The following is a 25745-nucleotide window of genomic DNA, read 5'->3' as shown; positions in this document are numbered from 1 at the left end:
TTTTTCTTAATCATCCCCCCATGAAATTTCAATACCACATACCTACTATGTATCTGTTTACGTACCTTATTCATATTTGTGCTTTATACATAAAAATCAGGTTTTTTTGGTCCCCCTAAGAACCAATTTTCATTTCCTTGGCTGTGATATCACCCCTTTGAGAATGCATGGCATAGATATTCCATACCTTAATTATTTTACATGTGTATACTATTTTTGATATTCCAGTGCAGATTATCCATATTTATCTCTATACATATAGTGTTTTTATAAGAGAAATTACTAGAATTGAAAAGCTGTGTCAAAAGGTATTAATATTTAAAAATTTATCAGATATTGCTAACGATTGTAACAATCATACGCCATCTAATCATATTGAGAATCTGGCTTCGATTTTTACAGAGAAGTCACAAATCCATTTGGAATTTGTTCTGGAATGATGAATAAGGTAAAGATCTATTTTTCTCTCCTAAATATAGCTCATTGTCCTTAAATCCATTATTGAATTAATCTTTTCTAGATTTACCATATATATTAAATATGGTAAATGCTCCTATATATACTCAGGCTTTGAATTCTGTTTATTCTTACTCCATTACCATCCTGTTTGTTGTTCTTGCTTTATCAAATGCTTTAATATCGATTATGCGATTCCCTTTTAAGAATTTTCTCCCTATTTTCTTGTTATTTTTGTTTTTGTTTTTCCCTCTGAGTGAATTTTGGAGTAATTTTGCTTAGTTCTAAAGTAAGCAAACAACAAAAAGGCTTTTAAATTATTATTTGGATTAAGATTGGGATTGTACTAAATTTGTGGATTAATTTAGCGAGAACTATAGAATACATTATAGAGTAACAAATTTAAAATAAGTCACAGAAGAAACTGAAATAATGTTGATTTAATGAGGTATACCTGTATTAGAATATTTTGAGTAGTAAATGACAAAAATCCAGAAAAAACAAGTTTAAGTATAAAAGAGTTTATTGGCTCATTTAACTAAAAAGTTCAGTGGTAGAGCTAGTCTTTAAGCATGTCTGGATCCCTGGGGTCAAATAATATCAGGATTTGGTTTCCATCTTCCAGGTTGGCTTTTTTAGCTTCGATTTTAGACAAGTGATAGCAAAGGTGGCCTGTCTGCTCCATGCTTAAATAATCTTTAGCACCTGCAACATCAGAGGAAGAGAGTCTTTTTCCTTATTGTGCCAGTGAAAGTACCAATGATGGTTGTCACTGGGCAGATCTGGATCACGTGCAGGAGTGGGGGAAGGGTGAGAAAGTTGGGAAATGGCCCCACTTGAACCATACAAACTACAGTTGGAAAGGAGCACTTTCTTGAAAGTAATGGACATGGAGTAACCAGAAATGCAGTTGTATACTATAATACCCATTTATTTATAAAACAGGATTTTAAAGCATTAAAAAATATTACTAAGTAGAAGTTCTAATACTATTTTCAGCATATCAAAAGTTAGTTTGGGGCCATAAATGTGAAAAGAAACCAGGTAGGAGTAGAAAAATATGTTGATTAAAAAAACCACCTTTGTTATTGAATATGTTAGAATTGTAATGCTGATTCTTAACAAATAACTCTTCGCTCCTTTCTTAATCTAATTACTGTTTAGATCCTCCAAAATCTTACTTTATACATTTAGCCTTTTTTTGCAACTTAATCCTCTTAGTTTTCCATGCTCCTAAGGAACTCTATTCCCAATCTCCCTAAACAAATCAAAAGCATTTCGATTCTACTGATCTTTTAAGATCCTCTCCTTATATTCATTGGTAAACTACAAAGAAGTCATGTAGTTGAAAGTCATCAGTGATTTCCTTAATCACCAAATCCAGTGGCCTAAGATCCTCCTCCTTGATGGCCTGCTGTCTCCATAGCATTTGACAATACTGATTGACTTTTCTTTCTAGAAATATGAATTCTTAGTTTCTATGAAAGTCACTCTCCTAATGTTTCTCTTAGCTTTCTGATAACTTCTTCTCTGTTTACTCTGTAGGTTCTTTTTCCTTACCTTTTTTACATGTGGGTGATTCTCAAAGTTCTGGCTTCAAACTGTTTCTGTATTCACTATCTTACAGTCTCGAATCAAATACTTCCCTATTTTCAAAAGAAAGGTATGTGCCTTTTTTTTTCAGTTGCTTCTGATTAGTTCCTCCCAACATCTGCATGTTCTATTCCTAACTATCCATTATCAAGGCCCAGCTTAACTTCTGAAAATTTTTTTTCTTCTGAATCCCATGGTGCACCAGCCGCCCCCCGCCCCACCGCCGGCCTTTTTAAATGGCACTGCTTTAGAACTTGGATTAGCTATTCATATATAAGACTTGTCTTACTTTCTGGTCAAAAGCTATTTTAAGAACACTTTGTAACTCAACCCTGCCTCTCCTATACTGTGAAGCCGTGTCTTATATATCAGTTTGTTTATTCAACATACATTAATCTCCTGCTATGCATTGTGCTAGGGCCTGGATAAAGGGTTCAGAAAACATTTGGGGTTTCTGCCCTCGTTAGGTTTATAGTCTCATGAAATAACAAATACATATTGTGATATGTGTTTAAGAAAACTTTGAGTGAATGAATCTTACATTTTTAATTCCTCTTTCATCTTCTCTCCTCACACTCCTGCCTACATTTCCTGCACTCTTTCCCTTGAAAATTCGAATATGAGTGAACTTATTTGCAATCATGTTATATCTAAAAAGTAGGGGTTTAATATATTTAACCTATCTTTTACTGGTGGACAAGCTTAAATGAATTCTATGCAACTTAATAAGTATGTGCAGTTTGATTATTTCCTTTTGAGAACTTCCTAGAAGTATACTAGCTTAGTCAAAGTATATATGCATTTTAAGGATTTTGATACATAGTTCTAAAGTGCCTGATGAAGGAAAACGTGTACCGGTTTCTATTTCCACCTGCAGTGCCTGTTTCACTGAACCCTTGGCTAATACATATTATATTATACAAACATTGAATATGACATATTTATCACTAATTAGCTGAACATACCTATTTATTGGCCATTTTTATATGTATCTTTTGATATATTTGTTACTTTTTTTGGCAATTTGTGATAATTTCTCAATTATTAACATCCAGACCTACCCTGACACCCTTCTTCCCAGTTCTGCCTCCTATTGAAGCTAATTTATGTAATTGATCTATGCATCTCATCTTCTATTTCTTTTGGCATTCATTCAGTTATCCTCTTTCTTGCCAGTATCTTTAACCTCTGACTATCAGCTTTTTCTCTAATAAAAACATCACTCCCTTATCCTTAAAGAAAAACCCCAACTTTTTTTTTTCACTTGTCATTCTTCTTTGGCTTACTGACCTTTCTCTTTTCCTTTACAGCCAAACTTCTTGAAAGAATTGTCTTCACATGCTGTGTCCACTTCATTTTTATCTCTTCAACTCACTATGAAAAGATTTACATTAAGATATTCAACGCTTTCTTTGTTGCGAAGATTTCGATAACAGAATTATATCATATATACACATATACGTGAAAAAGCAGGATACTAATGGTTTTCCCTACTTAAACTCAACTATGTAAAAAATATTTATGCAGACCAAAAAAACTAATAGGCAATACATGAAAAGTTTAAGTTACTTCTGGTGAGTTTTCTTTTTTCTTTAAATAAAAACTTTTCCACAATTTTTAAAGTAAGAATAGTTTACTTTGACATTAGAACACACTCAACTTACATTTCCTAAAAGGAGGCAGAAAACTAGAGAAGTGATGGAAAGGAGCTACTTGGTCACACATCATTTCGCCGCAAGGCTCAAAGGACAAGAGGGTTTGATCTCGATCCCCAGAGCAGGCGCTCCCGCAGGACACACCTGGATAACCTCCTGATAAGACAATCTTCCCTTAAAAGCGCCCACAGGCCCCTTTCGCTCATCCCAAATGACCTCTGAGCATCTCAGCCTCGCCTGCTAACGGTTCCGAACCGCAGATAACCGCCAAGCGCCTCCGGTTGCCCCGGTAACAGTCGGCGGCTCTCAGCCTAACTTTCATAACTCTTCCCAGAATGCTGAGCGGCTTCTATCATCACTTCCGGGTTCGGAGGGCCGGAAGTAGATTTCTTCATTCGTCTTGCGATTCGTACTGGTGTGGGCATGCTGGGCTGAGTACGGTGTATTTTTGCGGACGGTGGTGAGGACTGTTTTGTTCTTTCCAACATTCAAAATGAAAGCTAAGGGAAAGCTATAATCTCACCGAACTTTTGTTGGCCCTTGATAAGTGGATTAGACATTAGTTATTAAAAAGCCGAAAGACGGAAAGCACTTTAAAATTATATTCTATGCATTTATTGCTGTGATATATTTAAAGAACTTGAAACAAGTTACTACCTATAAAAAAGCAATTATTTTTGATTTCTAAATGAAGGCAAGCACAAAAAGCAAAACACCCATATCCTACCCTCAGAAACAACCACTGTGAACACTCTGCAGCAGTCTTCCAGACCCTTTCTATGCATATAATAAACTTTCGAAATGGAATCCTGTTGCATATACTATTTTGTGACAACAACAACAAAAAACTTATGAACACATTAAGAAAAGACTTCTACGACACGGTCGCTTGTATTCCATTGTACCTCTCGTTGGACATTTAGATCTTTTCTATCCTTTTTGCTTTTAATTAGTGCTGCAATGGAGATAGGAAAATTCTTAGAGCTAAATCTTTGCCCACGCTCTCATTTTTTTGTGACGTTTTTCTCTTTTTAGCTCAGTCATTTGGATGTGCACTCCCGCACTTCCAAAAGTTTATTTTTCTCATTATGAAGGTAATACATGCTTATTGTAGAGCATTAGGAAACTTCAGAAGAATATAATAAAAATATTCCAATACCTGAACAACTATTGATCGTATTTTGGCATAAATTTATTCTAGTTTTCTCACTGTTGCCTTAAAAATGAATATTGAAAATACATTTGCTAATTTGGTAGGGAAAAATGCAGCTTTTAATTTGCATTTCTTTGCTTATTCATGTAGCTGAATAATATTTCCAATACTATTTCAAATGTTTACAGGCTATAATCCATTCTATTTCCATGCGTATTACAGACTAAATGTACTAGTTTTTCACATATGTGTGGTCTAGTTTTTCATATACGTGTGCTTCATTCTGTAACTATATTGGAAGCTGGTCGTGCAATCCTGGAAAAATTATTTAATTTTGCCAGGCCCACTTTCTTTATCCGCAAGTAGTGATAATAATATTTATTTTGCAGGGTTGTAGTGGGGATTAGAAATAGTATATCCAAGGTGAGCTCAGTATAAATTTTTTTTTAAACGTATAGCTTTAGCATCCTCTGTATATAGATGTTCATATTTTCATATTTCAAATGAATGAATAAGCCGAGCATCGCATCTAATTTATATACTTACTGAGCGTCTGTGACACATAAGGCACTGTTCATAATCCTCAAGGTCTCTTGAGCCTTTATAATTTAGATGTTTCTTACATAAACCATGTATTCGATCTCAGCAATTCTGATTATTCTGTTTTCACCACCATGCCTCACCCATCATAGTAGGTGCTACATAAATGTGTGAGCTGAATGAGTAATTTAGTGGAAAAAGAGGAACTCAAATGAGTTGAAACCTGGCATGCCGTGATGAAAGCTAAAACAGGTACAAAGTACTGTGTATATTGGGAGATCAAGAGAGATTAATTTTGATTACACTATTTGGGAATAACCTGTGAGGTAAGTAGATTTGATTAGTACCTGGATAAGGACTGAGGAAAGGGGCTTAAAGATGGAATTATGAATTAAGGCTTGGAGGTAGAAGTAAATGGGTTGTGTTTTGTTATCAGTTATTTGGGGTGGCAGGAGAGTAGGGTGGGTGAATGGGCCCAGATGACACAGAAAAAACGTAGTCGGGTACTATACTTTGAGGATTTTGATGATAATTGTAGCTTTCAAACGTTTCTGAAAAACACTGCATTCAGTATGGATTGGGGCGGCAGGGAAGAAAGAGGTGCGCCGGAGACTGCAATTAGCTTGCTGGTGGAAACTGCAGCGAGTGGGAGGATGGCAGAGACCTTCAGTGGGAGAAGGAGACCTAGGGGTCAGTATTGGCCAGTATGTGTCCACGAGGAGACCGGGCTGCGGAACGACGCTTATAGGTACCAGGAAACAACACTGAGAAACAGCGGCGAAGCCCACAGCAGCCTGGGAACAGCCTGCAAGGGCGGACACCCACCCCGGCTCCTCCCGCCTGCACGCGCCTGCACGCCTGCACGCGCGCGACCCAATGCCAGCCACCCATCCCGCCGCACCCAGAACACCTCGCCCCGCCCCACGCCTGTCGCCCCGCCCAGCGTCCCTCGCTCGGCTCAGAAGCCCGTGTGGCCCAACCTCCAGGGCCTCAACCTACAACTGTCACTCTGCCCAGTGCCTGGTCGGCCACAAGGAGGGGACGCCTGAGCGGTGGGTTTGGCGAGAGGGTGATTACTTTTCCCAGTTTCACCCCAGGCCACCGAGGCGGGAGGAAGCAGCGACGAGGACCGCGGATGGCATGGCTGGAGCTCCGGAAGAGCGTGGGCCGGGCCCCTCGGCGGGGGAGCAGCTGCAGCAACAGCACGTCGCGTGCCAGGTCTTCCCCGAGCGGCTGGCTCAGGGGAAGTCTCAGCAGGGCTTTCTCTCTGGCTTCTTCACCAACAACCAGAAGTGCCAGCTCATGCTCGTGAAGACGCTGCAGACAAGTAGGAGCTGACCCGGAGGCTGGGGGTCCAGGAGTAGTGGTGTCAGACCCGGAGGGCAGGGAGGGGCCTGGGCGTCACTCGGGGGCACCGGTTTCGGTCCCAGGTGAGAGGTGGCCCGGGGTCCAGCACCTCCGCGCAGGACTAGGCAGATTCGGCATCACGCGGTTGGGAGTCGGTGTCTGGGGCTCAGTTTCCTTATCAAGAGAAGGCACTGAGGTCCCTTTCAGCACTACTCTTGCTCGTGGAATGAACGAGGAGTCGGGCTAGGAGTTTGCTCTTTTCTGTCACACTCACTGGTCTGATCCTCTGATTTTTTATGTAAGTTATGCAGCAATGTGGGAACTTTGGAGTCTGGGTGAAGCAGAGCTTTAAAGAGCCACGTTAATTAAGGCATACTTATGCTGGCAGAGCAAAAACGACTGTTTTGCAAACCTATTTTTCATCGGAAGGGGTCCTTAATCTTCATACATGGATAGGCTTCAGAGTGTAGAAACCCCTGAAATGGACTGCGAAATCGTGTGTGTATGCAATGAATTGCATTTTTTTTCTGAGGAGAGAGTTTGTAGCTTCATCATATTGTCATTAGTCCCAAGGATACTACTACACTAGAGATTTCTTAACTCCTTTGCGTTGACATAGACTTCCCAAGTTCAGGTATGTTTTGAAAATCAAAGTCTTAAATATACTTGTCTCAAAGCAAGGTTACTATTTCATAGCTGGCCAGTCACAGTTCAAAAATCAACCACACAAGATTTCCCAACCTTTTTGAGAATCAAGGGAAGAGGAAAGAGGAAGGGAAGGGAAGTAGAAGGAATGATGACATTGTGTTTACTTTGCAAATATGTATTGAATACTTCCTAGGTTCTGGTGTGGGCAAATACCAAGATGAATAAGGACCCTGCCTTTAAGATGTTTCAAAGTGGAACACAGTGGAAATGACATGAGATGCAGAATTACGCATAGGTTCGAATTCTGGTCCCTATTGTTGTTAGGTGTGTAAGAGTGATTTAACTCTGATCCCAACTATCCATGTCTGTAAAAAATAAAGGAGGTGGGAAGGGATGGGATAAAAATACCTCTTTTAGGGTTGTTGTGAGGAATAGATTTTATAAATGTAAAGTGCCAGCATAGGAGGAGCTGAATAAAGGGTAGCCGTTTTTGCAGTGGATGAGCCAAACAGGGGAAGAAGAGTTAAGATAGGATGTGAGGTGCTGAACATGAGCTGCTAGAGGAATTAATAGGCCTCGGCTTTCCACAGGGAGGGCTGTTGGGAGAAAGTGTTGGTAGGATTAAAGCTTTGAAATTCTATCCTTGAGGCAGAGAGTGATGGGAAAACCAAGCCATATGGGAGACCTTTGTTTTCTTTTTCTTAAGAGCAAATTGATTCTAAAATACCACAGGTTTTTTTTTTTGAAGTACAAAACCACTGTGCTCCCTGCATTTTTTTTTTAAGAAGAGTAGATTTTTGAACCCACTCCAATTTTGTAAAAGTTTCTTAGTTGCTTGAATAATAATGCATTTAATATGGTGCCTTCCACTTGATATACACTAAATAATGTATATCATTAATAATAATTATTTTGCTATTAACACTTTTAGAAGGAGTTAGGTTAGTAAAGCAGTAACCTAACCTAACTTTATCATCCCAACTACTACTTTTCTTTTACCTGTTTTTGCTTAAAAAAAAAAAATCTAAACCTTCATTTCTTTCTATTTTTTTGTTATGTCATAAAATTTGCCGTGCATTTATACTATCAGACAAGATGCTTATGTGGAAAGTTACTAGAGGCATTGGGTTCATTGTACTTTGCTATGATCATCACAGGCTCATAGACTCTTAGAAGTGGAAAGGCCCTCAGATGTCATAGACCTTTCCACCCTTGTAGAGGAAAACCTCTGCGCCATTACTTATTAGAGCATTTATAGACCTCTACTGGAGCAGGTTCTGTGTTCTTTGAGGCTACTTGTCTATTGTATTAACAGCTTTAGTTGTTAGAAAAATCCTTTCTCATACTGAATTGAAATCTGCCCCATGTAACTTCTACCCTTTGGCTCTTGTTCTGCCCTTTGAAGAAATAGTAACTGACTCTTTTCCCACATGGAACCCTTTCAAATACTCGAAGCAACCATTGTTTATAATTAAGGCTTCTTCTTCTTTCCAAATCCACAAATTCTTTTTTTCTTTTTACTGAACATGGTCCTGAATTATTTTAACTGCCTTCCCCCATGGAAGAACTTCAGTTGGCTAGTCTGGTTGAGTGTGTGGTACTCGGCATGGGACACTGTGTTACTGGGGGGGTCTGACTGGGACAGGCACCGGTGGAGCTACTTACTACCTTCCTCTAATCTTGATACTGTGCTGCCATTTGTTTCTTTGGTTATGCCCCAAATTCCTCCAATCTTTTGGTACATACTTTAATACAGTGTGTCTCATCATTTAACTAAAAATGGTCTTTAAAAGCATATTTGATATTATCTAAGATTTTTGTAGTACCCATCTTGGTATTTGTATCAGTTTCGTTTCATTAAAGGCCTGCTTTTATGTTAATTTAGCTTATCTTTTCATAACCATTTTTACCAATTTTAAGATAATATTCATTAAGATTTCTGAATTGCATTTTGATGACATATTACACTGCTATTTGGATAACTTAATTGGGTATCTTTTTCCAATTAGAATACATGTTTAAGTCCATATCTTTTCAGATCCATATGTCAAACTTCTACTTGATGCCATGAAGCACTCAGGTTGGTAAGTAAATCTTTATGAAGTGCTGCTCTATATTCTGGCTGTTAAAAATAAAAAATCCCAAACTGGAACTATTTAAGATTTTTCTTCAGGCTAAAAAGCCTTTTCCATATGGTAGGTGGCGGTGATTGGCCGCATTCTCTCCAGGCAAGTCTTGTTCTCCGACATCTGCCCTAACTCCAAATATGTGGCTCTACCATTTACCTTGAGTATTTTGTAAGAATACTTAAAATATTTTTTTGTAAGTAATTGCCAAACCTGGCTTTACCACTATGCCAGTGTCATAATTGTCCTTAATGGAGAAGAAATCTCAGCTTGTTGCAGAGGAGGTGTTGTTTGACTTCAGGAGGGATTAGAGGAAGTGACTTCTGAGATTGACTTCTTAACATTCTGGCCCAAGGGCAGCAACTCCAGCATATTTCCACTATGGTCTTAATTAGTTAACCAAATGCTTTACAGAATCATAAAGTTGAGAGAATTCAAACTAGGACAAATTTTGCAGAGATGATTTCCTTATTTTACAGATGAGAAAACTAAGTCCTGAAAGTGTTCAGTTGCTTTCCCAGTGTTTTGTATGTGTTAGTGGTGGAGGGGATTTACTGTGGGGTCTTCTGGCCCAGGGCTGTTTCTCCCATGCTACATCCTCCCTGCTTCTGGACATTTGTTTTTTAACCCATTCTTGCCTTTTAGTGCTGTTAACAGAGAAAGACATTTTTCTTGTGAAGATTGTAATGGACATGTCAGTGGAGGTTTTGATGCTTCGGTGTCTCAGGTAGGCATTTTTGTGATGTTATTTTCTTTCCTCCAATTCTCCTGATATTTGTTGAGCACATTTCACATGCTGGGCGTTCTGTTGGTAGACTTTGTGTGGGATTAAAAAAATGAATTAGTTAAGGTCCTTACTCTTAAGATACTCTCACAGGGGAGAAGAGACATGAATACAGATAATGACAAAATTTGAGAGACAGTGATATGATTGACTGAATGATGCCAACAGAATCAGCTGGAGGATATAAAGCCCCGTCAGGGCAAATAAGACAAAGACTATTGCTCAAAGCAGGGAAAACAGGAACAGAAGGATGTGGTGAGAAAGCACAGGGTATATTTGGGGAATGGCATGTTGTCTAGCTGGTTTAGCTGGAAGTCAGGAATATATGGGAAACAAGGGGAAGTAGGATTGGAAAGAAAGCTGACACAGGGTTGGAGGCTTTGAATGCTAAGCTAAAGAGTTTCATCTTTAGAAGTTTTAATCAAGAGCATGAGAGTTCTCATCTGTAAAATATGGGTGAAGATTGTATCTATCTTATAGAATGGTTATGAGAATTAAATGAGACATTTCTTGTGAAGTGCTGACCATAAAAAACATAGTAATCACTCAATAAATGTTATTATTAGTTTTAAGTCATTAGAGGGTTTTGACAGAGTTATGGAGGGGTAGATGGATTATGTCATGTGGTAGGGGTAGATGAAAGTGTTATTAGTAACTATTTCCATTTGGTAAAATTTGAATATATAACTCACATGTACCTACACTTAATTGTTTCATGCTGGAAAATTCTATATGTATTTGGGTTATTTATAGCTGTTTCACAGCAATCATGGGAAAAAGCAATATAGGTCAGGAGTGAAGGGTCTGGGTTTTGGAGTCAGGTAGACTTGAGTTCAAGTCCTCGTTCCCCTGTTCATTACCTGCGGGGCGTGGGCAACATATTTGCCTTATTCTCAGTGTCCTCATTTGTAAATTGGTCATAACAATACCTGTAGCTGTTAACAGACCCATTCTCAAAGTGGGTCTTGGTAAATTCATTCCCCCGTTGTGGTTAAATAGAGTAGACATTTAGAACCTTCATCTTACTTCTCAGCAGTGTTGAACACAGCAGCTACTCTCTTTTTAAATTTTTTTTTAAATTAAAATTTGTATTGTGAAGTATCTCATTCATATAGAAAAGTAAAAAACCTATATGTACACTTTTGGTCATAATGAAATGAGAAACTGTATAGCTGACACCCAGCTGTGAAAAATGGAACATTGCCAGGACTTCAGAAGCCTGTGTTCCCTTCTTGAATCCATTCCCTCACCTTCCTTATTCTGACTTCTGTGATAATTCCCTGCTTTCTGAGTGGCTTTACCATCTGTGTATACAGTCCAGCAATGCGTTATTTAGTTGCCTGCTCTTAAACTTTGAGTTATAAGTAATACTTTGTAGTTTTATGAAATCATACATTATGTAGTTTTCTGTAACAATTCTTTCATTTGACATTGTGAGATTCTTCCATGTTGTGTACACCTCGTTTATTTAGTTTCACTGTTGGATAGTATTCCATTGTGTGTCTATACTATGGTTTACCTGATCTAATATTAATTTTTTCCAACTTTGTTATTTTGAACAATGCTGCTGTGAAAATATATATATTTATATGTATGTTACCTTTTCTTCTGGTTCATATGTGCGAAGGTTACTCTAAGGTATATGCCTAAGAGTGGAATTGCTGGTATGGTATGCGTACACTTGACTTTTGCAGGTAATGCCAAATACTTTCTTTCCATAGTTTTTGATATACAGCACTCTTCTGGTTACTCCTTTGCTACCAGCCCTTAAATGTTGAAATCTCTTAATCTTTGTTGTTAGAGCCCCTTTGTTTTTATTCTCTACTCTACCAAAGGGATCACATTTATTTTCCTTGGTCAGAGCTCTCTTTTGAACTCCACATCCATATATTCAAGTACCCAATTAACACCTATACTTGGTTGTCCTCAAGGCACCTCAGACCCGACATGTCCAAATCCAAATTATTAATATTTACTATACCTCATCCGTAACCCAACCTGGTCTTTTGGTTTTGCATATTTCAGTGAACAGTAACACCATCCACCCTATTACATAGCAGAAATTAAGGATCATTTGTCATACCTCTGATTCCTTTCCAATACTCTGTCCAGCACCAAATTTTGTCCAAATTACCTTCTAGATACATTTTTTGGCTCCCACTATCCTAGCTCAGGTGCCATTACCCCTCACCTAGAATACTTCATTAGCCTTGAGCTAGTCTCTCTGCATATAGTTTTGGTCATCTTCTGCTTATTTTCCCAACTATAGTCAAAAGGATAAAGACAAAACAAAACAAAAGTAACCTGTTTCACTGCTCCTTTTCAGTGACTTCCCATTGCTCTCAGGATAAGGACAAGGTGTTCAGTGAACTGGCCACTGCTGACCTCGCCAGCCTTATCTCACGCCTACCACCTCCAGCTCTGCTTCGGCAATATATAGGCCTGCTTTCAGCTTCACAAACATTCTTTTCTTTCAACTCTCCCTCTACCCTTTGCTTAGGTTGTTCTGTCTGTTTGGAATGTTACCTTCCCTTTCCATATTTAATTCCCATTCATCCATTAGATCCCAGTTTAAACATAACCTTCTGCAGAGAAGCCTTTCCTAGCCCTCCAGACCAGGTCACACATTTTCATTGTAAGTGCTCATGACACCCTGGGTTTTTCTTCATGACACCTGTCATTGCATGTATTTAAGCATTTTGGTAAATATTTGATTAATTTCTGTCTCCGTTAGTAGATTGTAAATCTACCATTTGGTCTTAATAAGTATTAGTTGAGCAAATGGATGTTGAATGAATGTATGTGAAATAACTGGCACATATCCCAGTGTCTGGCACATAGAAAGTACACAATAAATGGTAATTGTTATTCTTATAGGGTCTCTATTATTCTTATAGGGTCCTGTTCAGTGTGCTGTGGGCTTTTTGCACTTCTTTCTGAAGGTCTTTCTGAGGATTTTTCCTGGCAATTGTAGTAAAATGGGACAATGGTGGTCATTCATTGTTGATTCATTGCTCATTCAGAAACTTGATAAGAAGCATTTTACATATATTCTCATTTAATTCTCACAATTCTATGAGGTAGGTACTCTATCTCCTTTTTATAGTAGAGGCAACTGAGACATGGGAAATTAAGAGACTTACCCAAGATCACCAAATTAGTAAGGAATGGAGCTGGAATTTGAATCTGTCTACTTCATTTCAAAATCCACACTCTTAATACAATGCTGTGGAGTCCAAGACACATTGGTACAGTCACCCCAATGAGGATAGTATGTGAATAGTGTCCTTAATCTAAGTACTATTGTAGTCCAGAGAGAGGAGAAGGGAGAAGTTAGTCATTGGGAAGGCCTATAAGACCATGTAGTTAATACTGGGCCTTGGCAGGTAGGTCGATGCGGGGTTGGTGGAGAAGAGTGGGTGGAGGCAGTCAGGCTGGTGAACTTCGTCGTGTGAGAGAGAGGATGGGATCCATGAAATGAGAGTACATTTTGGAAATAGCCAATTTCTCTTATGTTGGTGCCTTCTAGATTGTTTTGTGCCAGAATAATATTCAGAATCAGGCCCATATGAACAGAGTGGTCACCCACGAGCTCATTCATGCCTTTGATCATTGTCGCGCTCATGTTAACTGGTTCACCAATGTCAGACATTTGGCCTGCTCGGAGGTGAGTTTTATTGTAGAAGCTATCTCCCCTACCCAAGAACACTCCGTTTGAATATTTTATTAAATTTATAGTTTCTGTCATAGTTTCACATTGGTTTTGAATTTCTGTTTTTAACTGTTGAATGTAATTTTTGAGATGCAACAGGAAACATTTGAATTTTTTTAGAATTGTCTTAAATATAACCTTTAAATCTTAATAATAGTTATGATTAACTAATTATAATAATAATAATCTATTTCTTATGGAATAAACTGTATAATATAAAGAATGAGGATAGTTGACATTTACTGAGGGTCGAGTGCCAAACACTGTTCTGTTCTACAAACAGATTTAATCTTATTTAATCTTCACAACAACCCATGGAGGTTATTATCGCCATTTTATATCTGTGGCAACTGAGGCATTTGTTTAGATTTTATAGTTAGTAAGTGGAAGAGGCAGGACTGCAGCCAGGGTTCTTAACCGGTTTGCTGTCCTGCCTTCCATAGCTTTGCCTTCGAAAGCTCCTTGCTTACCTTAGAGTAGAACATTTAATCTTAAAAATACAACAGAAAAAGATACTTATTATTAAGTACTTTGGATTGCTCTCGGAAGTATGTGTGTCCATGTGTGTGTTGCATATATATTTATATATAGGTATTTCAGACTTGCATTTCATTTATTGAAGAGTGTAATGTGCTAAGTTAAAAAAACTAAATTTCAAGCTTATACTTTATAACTTCAATTATTTTCTTTCCTTTGATATTAATAAGCAACCCGATTGCATCTAATTATAACTCATATTACTTGGAAAGCAGGCTGAAACCAGAGTTTTTAAATATGTCTCTCTCTTGAGTGTTATGAGAATTAATGCTTGTTAGCTAGTTAAAGTGTATTGAGTGCCTCGAGTCCCTCTGAGGAACAAGGCCATGTTATGTAGAAGTAACAAGAAGTGGGTCATTTTCTTCGCAGTAAATTAGCAAAAATGTGGCCAGGTTGGCTGTAGAATCTATGTGGGTAGTTGCAAGAACTTTCATCTTTTAAAGCTGCTTTTTTTTAAATGTAGTAAATTAGAAAACATGTCCTAACCTCAGGCTGTCCTGCTCGTAGCGTGACCAGTTTGGAATGTTCTCGAGTTGCTGTGCTTTGTACTACTTAGTTTTTCATAGGACAGTTGCGGCCCTGGAGGAAGGGGTCCCACAGAGTTTCAGTGGCTTGGGCTAGGGCTGGGAGGTTCGCATGCTCAAAATGTCTTAAAAGCTGATGTATTCAGTTTTAACTCATATTGAAATTCAGTTTGTAGTTCTTTGGAAGAATGCTTTCTTGACATCCTTTTGGTAATTTTGTATAAGTGTTTGCATCTTGTAGAAAGCATGGACTTTTAAACTCTGAGGTCCAACTTTCTGACTATAAAGTTTTGAAAATTGTCTTTGGTAGATGATCAAACAGCCCCCTGCTCCCCTCCACCCAGTGTATTGGGCATTGTCTAGCATAGCTCATCCATATCTACTCTTTTTCTTAATTTAAGAACTTCTCGAGGCAATAGAGTTTTAAAAAGTCTTACAGATACTCTGTTCTCAGAAAAACTTGCTAATTTAATATTCTCTTACAATTTAAAAAAATTGGTTGCTATAAAGGTATAGGGCATGAGCACTTATTTTCTTTTTGTTTGTTTCTGTTTTTGTGATAGGTTCGAGCTGCTAACCTTAGTGGAGACTGTTCACTTGTAAATGAAATATTCAGGTTACGTTTTGGACTAAAACAACACCATCAGGTAAGAACAAACATGAAATTGCTTATCCTCAAGAGTGCTAAGAGTGGAAATAGTGAATAAAGAAATGAGAAGTACATTGATTTAGTAATTGAAATTTGGAAGAACTACTTACATGAAAAGAATATAAAATGTATACTGTTTAAGCCAAATAGATGGAATTTAGTTCTATATAATTATGGGCAAACTGCATGACTGACTGAGAGATTTTAATAGTGATCTCACTCTTGGTATACTTTTAGATGGGGGTCGATAAGGATGGAAGTGAAATCACAGCTTGTCTTACTTTTATCCTAGCAGTCCTGGACTTATATTTTGAAACTGCCACAGTAACTGCTAGACAAAAAAGTAATACCTTTCAGAATAGAGACTGCATTGCAGCACGATTTGGCTATGTATTAGCACACCTTTAAAGGGTATGTGACGTGATAGCAAAGCTTTGGATTGGCGCAGACTTGATTATGATGAATTTTAGCTGAGAAGGATTTTGTAACCAAAACTAAAGAAAAACCAAAAAGAAAACTATAGGCAAGATCATCTTGCTAGAAAGCTTTTAAGATCTGTGCCACATGGACGTGGGGAGAGGAGTATAGAACTGATAGACTGATAAGGAATGTAAGTGCTTCTGCCTGTAGCAACTAAGGGGCTCTGTATCTACACTTAGGAGAAAGGCTGGTCAGAGGTTTTCTATGGGAAGAGCTTGCTGGGCCAATTTGTGTGGTAGGTACATGGGTATCAGGATAGCAGTTTCAATCAGATGAAAAAAGGCTGAGAACAACAGGAAGTTCCCTTGGTTCTTCAGAGAAGAGAGTAACCAAACTCTGTGGTGCAGGGTAGAAAGTCACAGTGAACTAAGAGTAATTGTGAACTTGTGAATGGGAGCTAGAAGAGAAGCCTGCTGCCTGGAGAGGGCGATGACTCAGAAAGGGCTGTTAGACTTTCAGTCTATGAGAGGTCGGTTTGGTGATACGCCATGGAGTTGCCTCCTGCCGCATGTCTTCTGTGCCCTTGAATCCCTGCTTCTCTGGTTAATTCAGCTGAATGGTCTGTGTCCTCTGGCTCTCAGTGGGAAGGGTGGAAGTAGGGTGCATATTGGAACACCTAGAGAAGAGAAGTGGATAATGTGGTTAAGGCCTGTGATTCAAGGCCCAGAGTCTTTGAAAGAGAAGTCTCTTGTTTTTACTTTGGGTAGGTAGCAGGAGCAGAAAATAAGCAGAATTCAGGAGCAGAGTAGAACTAGCAACAGGATGGAAAATACATGGAGGTGGTGGGAGTCTGGTTGAGGGAGAAGAGTCTTAGAGAATAGAGTCCTTGCTTTTGAATGTCATGTACCCAAGAGAAACACAGAAACATCAATTACAGTAACTGACTGTAAACTTGTATACTTTTAATAGAAATTCATGACATCTGGAAAGAAGTGAATCTGAATTGTGATCGATACTCGTGTCTCCCAACTCTGTGGTTCCAGGCGACAGATTTTGACCACCATTTTTCTTTTCTTTTTCCCTGGAGGAGGGAAATTTTCTCTTTTTGGCAGTTGCTGTTTTGGCTCTATACTGTTTTTCCTGTCCTCATTCCTTTATGCCGGGGGTGTATTTTCAAAGTCGGTGTTTGGTGTTTAGATTGAGAAGCACTGGTTTATATTCCAATATTAGTGAGCATTCCAGGTTGGGCATCCTCACTAGGCTGAGGTAAAACTTGGAACGTGCAGAGAAAATCAGTGACAGGATGTACAGCTCTCAGAACCAGTGTTTGGTTATTTTTCAGGAAAACTTAAATGCCATTCTTTTGAGTTTTAGCCTGGGCCTTTGAAGAAATAAATTGGGTAAATGCTTTCCAAGAATTAGAAATGGCAGCACCTTAAGTTTCTTAAAATGTTTAGAACACTGAGACAGTTTTGTCTATTACTATGTAACATTAGGTAAATTATTTTCTTAGGAAGATAACTTTAAAACCCATGCACAGAACACTCAGAAAAAAAAAAAAATCTGAAAAATTAAGACACCTTCCAATTTTGTCTGTATGTATGTGTGGTTTCCTATTGCCTGCAGGGGGAAGTACTCCTCTCAAAGGAAAAGTGATCTAGTATTGGTCAACTGGAAAGTTAAGGAAGACAGTTGTAGAAGTAAAGTACATTTTAAATTTATTTTAAATTTTATTAAAAGTGCAACCAAAACCTTATTTATACACTTTCCTATGATTTTGCAAATTGGGAGTTGTTGTTTGGCAAACACTGCCTGGAACTTCAGAGAATGACATCTGCTTATATTATTGGAAAAGATAAGAAAATTGGAGGAGGCCTTACTTATACCTAAATAATTTTAGATTGAGCTAAACATGCTCCATATTTTAAGGGTTATGTTTCTTCTTTAGAATGACAGACTAAAATAATAGAATGTTTTATTAATTTATTTTTTCTAGCTTTGTTGAAATATGATATAATACACAATTAGTTGCTCATATTTACATTGTACAGTTCAATGAGTGTTTTCAATTATATTAGTTTCAGTTGTACAACATAGTGATTAGAAATCTATATAACTCACAAAGTGATCACCCCACTAAATCTAGTACCCTTCTTCCCCCTTACATATTTATTACATTATTAACTATAGGAGAATGAGTTTTGATTGTGGTTCAGACATTATATAAAGTATTTCATGATAAAATTTTCATATATGATTAAAGGCACATACTTTTCTTTCTCTCTAGACTTGTGTGAGAGACAGAGCCATTCTTTCTATTCTGGCTGTTAGGAATATCAGCAAAGAAGTAGCTCAAAAGGCTGTTGATGAAGTTTTTGAATCTTGTTTCAATGACCATGAACCTTTTGGAAGGATCCCACATAACAAGACTTATGCAAGATATGCTCATAGAGACTTTCAAAATCGTGATCGGTATTACTCAAATATATAAGGACAATGACATTTTATATTACAGAGCCTCAGTGATCATGGAGGAAATATGGTTATCAAGTGCACAAATGTATAAAATGTAAATGATCAATTAAATACAGGTCAAGCAGAAGATGCTGATTCTTGCATGTAATCAGAAAAAAATTACTCTGGCAAAAAGTGAAACTGCCTTAAACTCAAGGCAAAAGTAAGGCAAATAAATTACATTTTTATACTTTCTACATTATTCTTATGTTTTTTATTATTTGTGTTTTATTTTTTATTACTTTATTTTAATTACATGTGATTATTTTAGAATTTGATTATGAAACCTGTGACGTGTGCCCTTGGATGAATGTTGGTAGGCAACCACTGTTGGTGTTTATATTAAATGTGAAGAAAAATGTACTGATCTTTACATAGGACATTTATTGAGGTGCTATGATCAAAGCCTACAAAGAATGAAAGCTGGGAATTATTCACTTGGTGATCAGTGCCTCCCCTCACCCTGCTCTTCTTTCAATATATCTGTGGAGACTATGGCTTAGTTTTCTGGGGACAGTCTTGATTAGGTTATTTTTTATTGGAAAGGCACTGCATTAAGTTTATAACGCAATTGAATTTAATTTTTATATATTTATAAGATTTTTTACATAATCATACTCAAATATTTTGTTAAGCCTCGATCTGAATTTTGGATTCAGAAAACATGCTCATCTTATTTATCCCCCTTTGGTGGTAATTGCATCTTTCACCTGTCCCAGCAGACATCCTTTGCCTATGTCCAGACAGAAAGACAGTGATACCTGTGTGTAGAGGTGGCTAATTAAAGGTTTAAAGATAATGAAATTAGCAAGATTATTATTATTTTTTTTAGTTAAAATTTGGTTATAAAGTGATACCTCAAACTTAGTAACTTATTAAACATTAAAATGATTCGAAGATTCTAGGAAGATGGTGGAATAGGAAACAACAGAAATCTCTCCCCACCTGGACAAAATTGCAGGGGCAGAATCTATCTGATATAAATATTTTGGACTTCTGGAATCTCTTGAATGCTTGCAACATGCAGGGGAAGGCTTGTGTGGGAAATTGCAGTTAATTTTGGTCAATTTCAGCTCCTAGCACAGTAGTAGCTACCGAACCCCCACCACACTGTCCTGTGGCAGGCAGCTATGCCTGTGTTCCTAGAGCAGCTTCTGCACAGGTTATGGGAGCCAGGTGGGCAAAAAGCACCCTGTCCTCCAAATATTTGGGATCTGCTCCAGTTACTGATTGCTGCCTCTTTCTGCAGAGGTTCAGACAAAGAGGTGGCAGCATTGTTGCACCTCTTTCCATTTTTGCAAACTGCTTCTCATCTGGCTCACAGGGTATTTAAAGTGACTTTACAGGGTGTTAAAAGGCTGATGCCTTTTTTCCTCTATTTTTATTGTTTTACACTTTTGGGAGCCAGACACTGAAGACTAGATCATTCAGTAATGATGGCATATAGAGTGGGAATTAGAAAGTCACTATGCATGTCCAGTGAAAGGTGCAGACTCAGAAAAGACACAAGAAGGCCTAACGTTTATACTTCAGGCAGACCCTTGACACAGAGACAGCCTATAATAAACAAACGAACAACTTTGAACCCAAAACAACAGCAAACTCTGGGGAGGTGGGAGAATCTGATTTTTAGAGTTACCACTTTATTAGATTCAAATGTCCACTTTGCATAAAAAAATCATAAGGCACACAAAGGAGACACAAGGGATACATAGAAACAGATGGCCCATTCAAAAGAAAAAATAAACCAACAAACTCCCTGGAAAGGAACTGATGGTGGATCTACTAGACAAATAATTTAAAATAATTGTGTTAAAGATACAGAAAGAGTGTTTACTAAAGTAAAATGTGGGGAAAGTCAAGAAACATTATATGAACAAAATGGAAATATCAACAAAGAGATAGATGACTTAAAGGGAAACCAAAAAGAAATTCTGGAGCTGGAAAATACAATAACTGAAATGAAAATCTACTCAGGGATTCAAAGTCTGATTTGAGTAGGCAGAAGAAAAAAAATCACAGACTTGAAGAACCGACAATGAAAATTATCGAGTCTGAGGAACAGGAAGAAAAAAGATTGAAGAAAATGGAACAGAGTCTAAGAGACCCGTGGGGCACCATCAAGTTGACCAATATTTTTAATTGTGAGAGCCCTAAAAGGAGAAGAGAGAGAAAAGAACAGAGAGAATATTTGAAGAAACAAGGGTTTGTAACTCCATATTTTATTTTCTGCATATTTTTATTTTTTCATACTATATATATATATATATAATTTTTTTAGCATACATATTTTTAGAGACTAATACATTTAAAAGAATTATTAGTTTATGTTTCAGGACACACAATGTATAAATATATAGTTTTGTAAAATCAACCGAAAGGGGTGGGGAGGAAGTTTTAAAGGAGCAGAATTTTTTGTGTCTTATTGAAGTTATACTGGTATAAATCAAAATAGAGTGTTAAAACTTTAGTTTGTTAAATATAATCCTCATGGTAACCACAAGGAAAATAGCCATTGAATATACACAAAAGGAAATGAAAAAAAAAATTTAAATGTTTCACTACAAAAAATTAATGCAAAAGTGAATATGCAGGAAATGGGAGAGAAAAAAGCTGCAAGGTATGTGGAAAAAATAGCAAAAAATCATAAATAAATCCTTATCAGTAATTAAGTGTAAATGAATTAAATTCTTCGATTAAAAGACAGATTGGAAGAATGGAGAAAAAAATTAAAAATTCAACTATAGGATGTCTACAAAAGAGCAGGGATGGCTATACTAACATTACATAAAAATCAAAGTTTACAAGAGACAAAGGACATTATGTATTAAGAAAAACTTCAATAGAGCAAGAATTTATGACAATTCTAAATGTTTACATACCTACTAACATCATTAAAATATGTGAAGCAAAAATTGACAGAATTGAGGGAGAAATAGACAGTTCTACAGTAATAGTTGGAGAATTCACTATCCCACTCTCGATAATGAACAGAACAACCAGACGAGATAGGTAAGGATATAGAAGACTCGAAAAAAACATAAAAGACACCAACTAGATCTAACAGACATATACAGAACAATTTAAATAACAACAAAAACATACCCATTCTTCTCACGAGCACATTTCAAATAGATCATATGTTAGGCTACAAATTAAGTCTCAATATATTTAAAATATAGATATCATACATCTCTGACCACAAAGGGATGAAATTAGAAATCAATAACAGAAGGAAAATTGAAAAACTCACAAATTTGTGGAAATTAAAAAACACACTTTTAAACAACCAATAGGTCAAAGAGGAAATCACAAGGGAAATTAGAAAATAGAGATGAATGAAAACAAAACAACTCAGCATAACAATATTTATGCAACACAGCAAAAGCAATACTAAGGGAGAAAGTTATAGATATAAATGCTTATGTAACAAAACAAGAAAGATCTCAAATCAGCAACATAACTCTACAACCTAAGGAACTAGAAAAAGAGCAAACAACCCAAAGCTAGCAGGAAGAAGGAAATAAAGGTTAGAGTAGAGCCTAATGAAATAGAGTATAGCAAAACAGTAGAGAAAATCGATGAAACCAAAAGTTGGTTTTTTGAATCAGTCAACAAAATTGACAAACCTTTAGCTAGATAGACTAAAAAAAAAAAAAAAAAAAAGACCTCAAATTACTAAAATTAAAAATAAAAATGGGAACATTACTACTGATTCTACAAAAATAAAAAGGATTATGAGAGAGTACTATGAACAACCATATGTCCACAAATTGTATCACCTTAGATGAAATGGATAAATTCCTAGAAACACAAAACCTACCAACACCAAACCATGTGGAAACAGGAAATCTGGTTAGACCTATAACTAGTAAGTAGATCGAATCAGTAATAAAAAACCTCCCGACAAAGAAAATCCCTGGACCTGATGGCTTCATTGGTGAATTCTACCAAACATTTAAAGAACTAATACCAATTTTTCTCAAACTTTATGGAAAACCTGAAGATGATGTTACACTCCCTAACTCATTCTATGAGGCCAGAATTATTCTGACAGGAAAGCCAGACAAAGATATTACAAGAAGAGAAAACTGTAGACTAATATCCCTAATGAACATTGTTGAAAAAGTCCTCAAAAAATACTAGCAAACTAAGTTCAGCAGCATAGTAAAAGGATTATACACCACGACCAAGTGCAAGGATGGTTCATCATCTGCAAATTAATCAATACTACATTAATAATGAAGGAAAAAAGATCATGTGGTCATATCGATTGATGCAGAAAAAGCACTTGACAAAATTCAACACCCTTACATGAATAAAACATTCAACAGACTAGGAATAGGAAGAAACTAACTCAACATAATGAAAACCATATACAGAAAACACACAGCAGACATCATACTCAATGGTGAAAGTCTGAACACGTTTCCCTCGTGATCAGGAACAAGGACAGGATGCCTGCCTTTGCCACTTCTATTCAACATGTTACTGGAAGTCCTAGCTAGAGCAATAGTCAAGAAAAAGAAATAAAAGGCATCCAAATTTGGAAAGAAGAAATGAAAGTATCTGTTTACAGATGCTATGATCTTCAATGTAGAAAACCCTGAAGAGTCTGCAATGGATTCAGCAAAGTAGCAGGATAAAAAATTGACACACAAAAATCAGTGGTATTTTTATACACTAAGAATAAATACTCTGAAAAAGGAGTTAAAAATTATTCAATTTACAATAGCATCAAAAGAAGAATTAACTTACCCAAGCAGGTGAAAACTTGTACAATGAAAACTATAAATCATTGAAAGATATTAAAGAAAACATAAATAAATGGAAACACATCCATGTTCATGGATTGGAAGACTTAGCATTGTTAAGATGTACTCAAAGTGATCTACAGCTTCAGTGAAATCCCTTTCAAAACCCAATGACTATTTTTCGGCAGAAACAGAAAAATCCATCTTAAATTTCATATGAAACCTCAAGGAACCCTGAATAGCCAAAACAAACTTAAAAAAAAAATCACAAAGCTGGGAGATTTATAAAGCAATGGAACAGGATAGGGATCCCAGAAATAAACCCTCACATATATGGTCATATGATTTTTGACATGGATGTCAAGACCATTCAATGAGGAAGAGTCTAAGAGTGGTGTTCAGAAAACCGAATATCCACATGCAAACTAATGAAGTTGGACCTTTATCTAACATCATATACAAAAATTAACTCAAAGTGGATTAAACTACATCAAAGACAGCAAAAGCAAGAACCAGAAGATGTTTTTAACTGATAAATTTGACTTCATCCAAAATTAAAGACTTCTGTTCATTGAAAAGTATTAATCAAGTAGGCAAACAGAGAGAATATAGACATTTATCTGAGAAAGAACTGTTATATGAAAATATAAAGACTTTTTATAACTCAGTAAAAAGACAAACAACCCAATAAAAAATAGCAAAACACTTGAACAGATACTTCACAAAGGATGATACATAATCGGCTAATGAACATGTGAAAAATGTTTAATATTAGTAAGTCATCAAAGACATGGGAATTAAAACCACAATGAGAAATCACTACACATTCACTAGAAAAGCAAAAAAATTAATAGACTACTTTTAATAGACAAAATTTGTTAGGATGCGAAACAAACAGAACTCTCATACATTACTGTTGGAATATAAAATAGTACAATTACTTTGGAAAAAGTTTTGGCAGTTTTATGTAAAGTTAAACATATACCTATCATTTGACTCCGCTATTCCAAGCTCAGTATTTTATTTAAGAGAAATGAAAACAAATCCACAAAAAGACTTGTACAAGAATGTTTATAACATCTTTATTTATAAAACCTAAATATTGGAGACAATCGAATGTCTATCAACAAAAGGATAAATAAACAAATTGTGATATATTCAAACCATGGAACACTTAGCAATAAAAAGTAATAAATTACTGATATATACAAAAAGATGAATAAAGCTCTTGGACATTATGCAAATTAAAAGAAGCTTAAGATACAAAAGAGTATTTACTTGATGATTCCATGTATATGAAATTATAGAACAAGCAAAACTAATCTATATTTAAAAAATCAGAACCGCGGCTGTCTGGAGGGTGGAGAGGACAAAGAATTCACTGGGATGAGAGAGAAGGAAATTTCTGGGGTGATGGAAGTGTTCTCTAGCTTCATTGTGACGTGAGTTACACAGACGTGTCCATCGTCAAATTGTACAGTTAATACTTAGGCATCTCAATATATGTAAAATTTACCTTAACAAACAGTTGAATGGCAGGTGGAGAGTGAGTGGAGGTACAGACTAAACGAGATAGCAGAATGTTGATAATTTTCAAACTTGAGTGATAGGTACAGGGATGTTCTTTATACTATTCTGTGTACTTTATAAATGTTTAAAATTTTCCACGATTAAGTTTTTTTCCCTTAAATCTGGGGAAATGAATTAAAGATTAATATTCGCTGAATTCTAAATGCAATAATCTTTTTTAAAAAAAACTAAAATCATCTAACATAAGCACACATAAATTGAGTGCTAAACAAATAGAAAACCATCGTTTTGTTCATTTCTGCCCTTGGGAAAGAGAAGGAAGGGCAGACAGAAGAATGAAACAGGATAATCGTAGTGTGCAGCAATCAGACCATTGCTATTTCAACTATTCAACTTCCCCTTCTCGAGGGGATAGAGATATCCAGCCAAGGTATTACCAACCTAGTTATTTGTTAATTAAACTCACTTCGGAGCAATATCCTCAGTGCATAATTAATTAAATGTTAATTTATGTTGATGATAATGTTGCACTTGAATTTTTAAACATTGTTTTCTGAATTTAAAATATTTGAGAAGCAAGAGCCAAGCATTCTGCTAATAACCTGCATTTTTCTTGCATTACTTTATTTTTTCTCTTCCCCACTAATTTTTTATTTCTAACTTTCACGATGCAAATGTTAGAGTCTCCAAGAGCAGAGTTTGGTTCTATAGGAATTACCAACTAGAATATCTGCGTGTTTATAAGGAAGAAATTGTTCATTCAATTGGTACCAGTAAGGAGTTAAAAGGAAAAAATTAATCAT

The 25745-nt window shown here is 36.5% G+C and overlaps 1 protein-coding gene and 1 long non-coding RNA gene across 7 annotated transcripts; one reads left to right on the top strand and one right to left on the bottom strand.

The window, feature by feature from the left end:
- Nucleotides 1-961: 961 nt before the first annotated feature.
- On the bottom strand, nt 962-4020 carry LOC107501514. Its single transcript, XR_001594790.2, has 3 exons — nt 3714-4020; nt 3340-3423; nt 962-1161 (listed from the first exon to the last, which is right to left on the bottom strand). It is a non-coding gene; the product is annotated as an uncharacterized LOC107501514 (long non-coding RNA).
- A 90-nt stretch (nt 4021-4110) lies between these two features.
- Nucleotides 4111-18860, top strand: ATP23 (ATP23 metallopeptidase and ATP synthase assembly factor homolog). Of its 6 annotated transcripts, none has more exons than XM_036236990.1 (6): nt 4111-4164; nt 9431-9476; nt 10164-10245; nt 13832-13969; nt 15639-15722; nt 18432-18860. In XM_036236990.1, exons 2-6 carry the CDS (start codon nt 9460-9462, stop codon nt 18633-18635), a joined length of 525 nt encoding a protein of 174 aa, XP_036092883.1. In that variant the 5' UTR covers nt 4111-4164; nt 9431-9459; the 3' UTR covers nt 18636-18860. The 6 variants fall into 6 exon arrangements, with proteins under 6 accessions (XP_036092883.1, XP_015983227.2, XP_015983225.2 ...); XM_016127738.2 differs by lacking the exon at nt 4111-4164 and adding an exon at nt 6289-6724; XM_016127743.2 differs by lacking the exon at nt 4111-4164 and adding an exon at nt 6298-6449.
- The last annotated feature ends 6885 nt before the right edge of the window (nt 18861-25745 follow it).

This window comes from Rousettus aegyptiacus, unplaced genomic scaffold (assembly GCF_014176215.1).
Source record: "Rousettus aegyptiacus isolate mRouAeg1 unplaced genomic scaffold, mRouAeg1.p scaffold_m13_p_2, whole genome shotgun sequence".
Taxonomy (NCBI): domain Eukaryota; kingdom Metazoa; phylum Chordata; class Mammalia; order Chiroptera; family Pteropodidae; genus Rousettus; species Rousettus aegyptiacus.
The sequence above is the reverse complement of the archived record's forward strand: the minus strand, read 5'-3'. Positions and strand labels throughout refer to the sequence as shown.

Excerpts from the sequence above, each read along its gene's own strand:
- ATP23 (XM_016127739.2), top strand. The coding sequence starts at position 6,274 with ATGCCAGCCACCCATCCCGCCGCACCCAGAACACCTCGCCCCGCCCCA. Across the intron at positions 6,725-9,430 it reads CGTGAAGACGCTGCAGACAA|ATCCATATGTCAAACTTCTA; the intron begins GTAGGAGCTGAC and ends ATATCTTTTCAG. Across the intron at positions 10,246-15,638 it reads TTGATGCTTCGGTGTCTCAG|GTTCGAGCTGCTAACCTTAG; the intron begins GTAGGCATTTTT and ends TTTTTGTGATAG.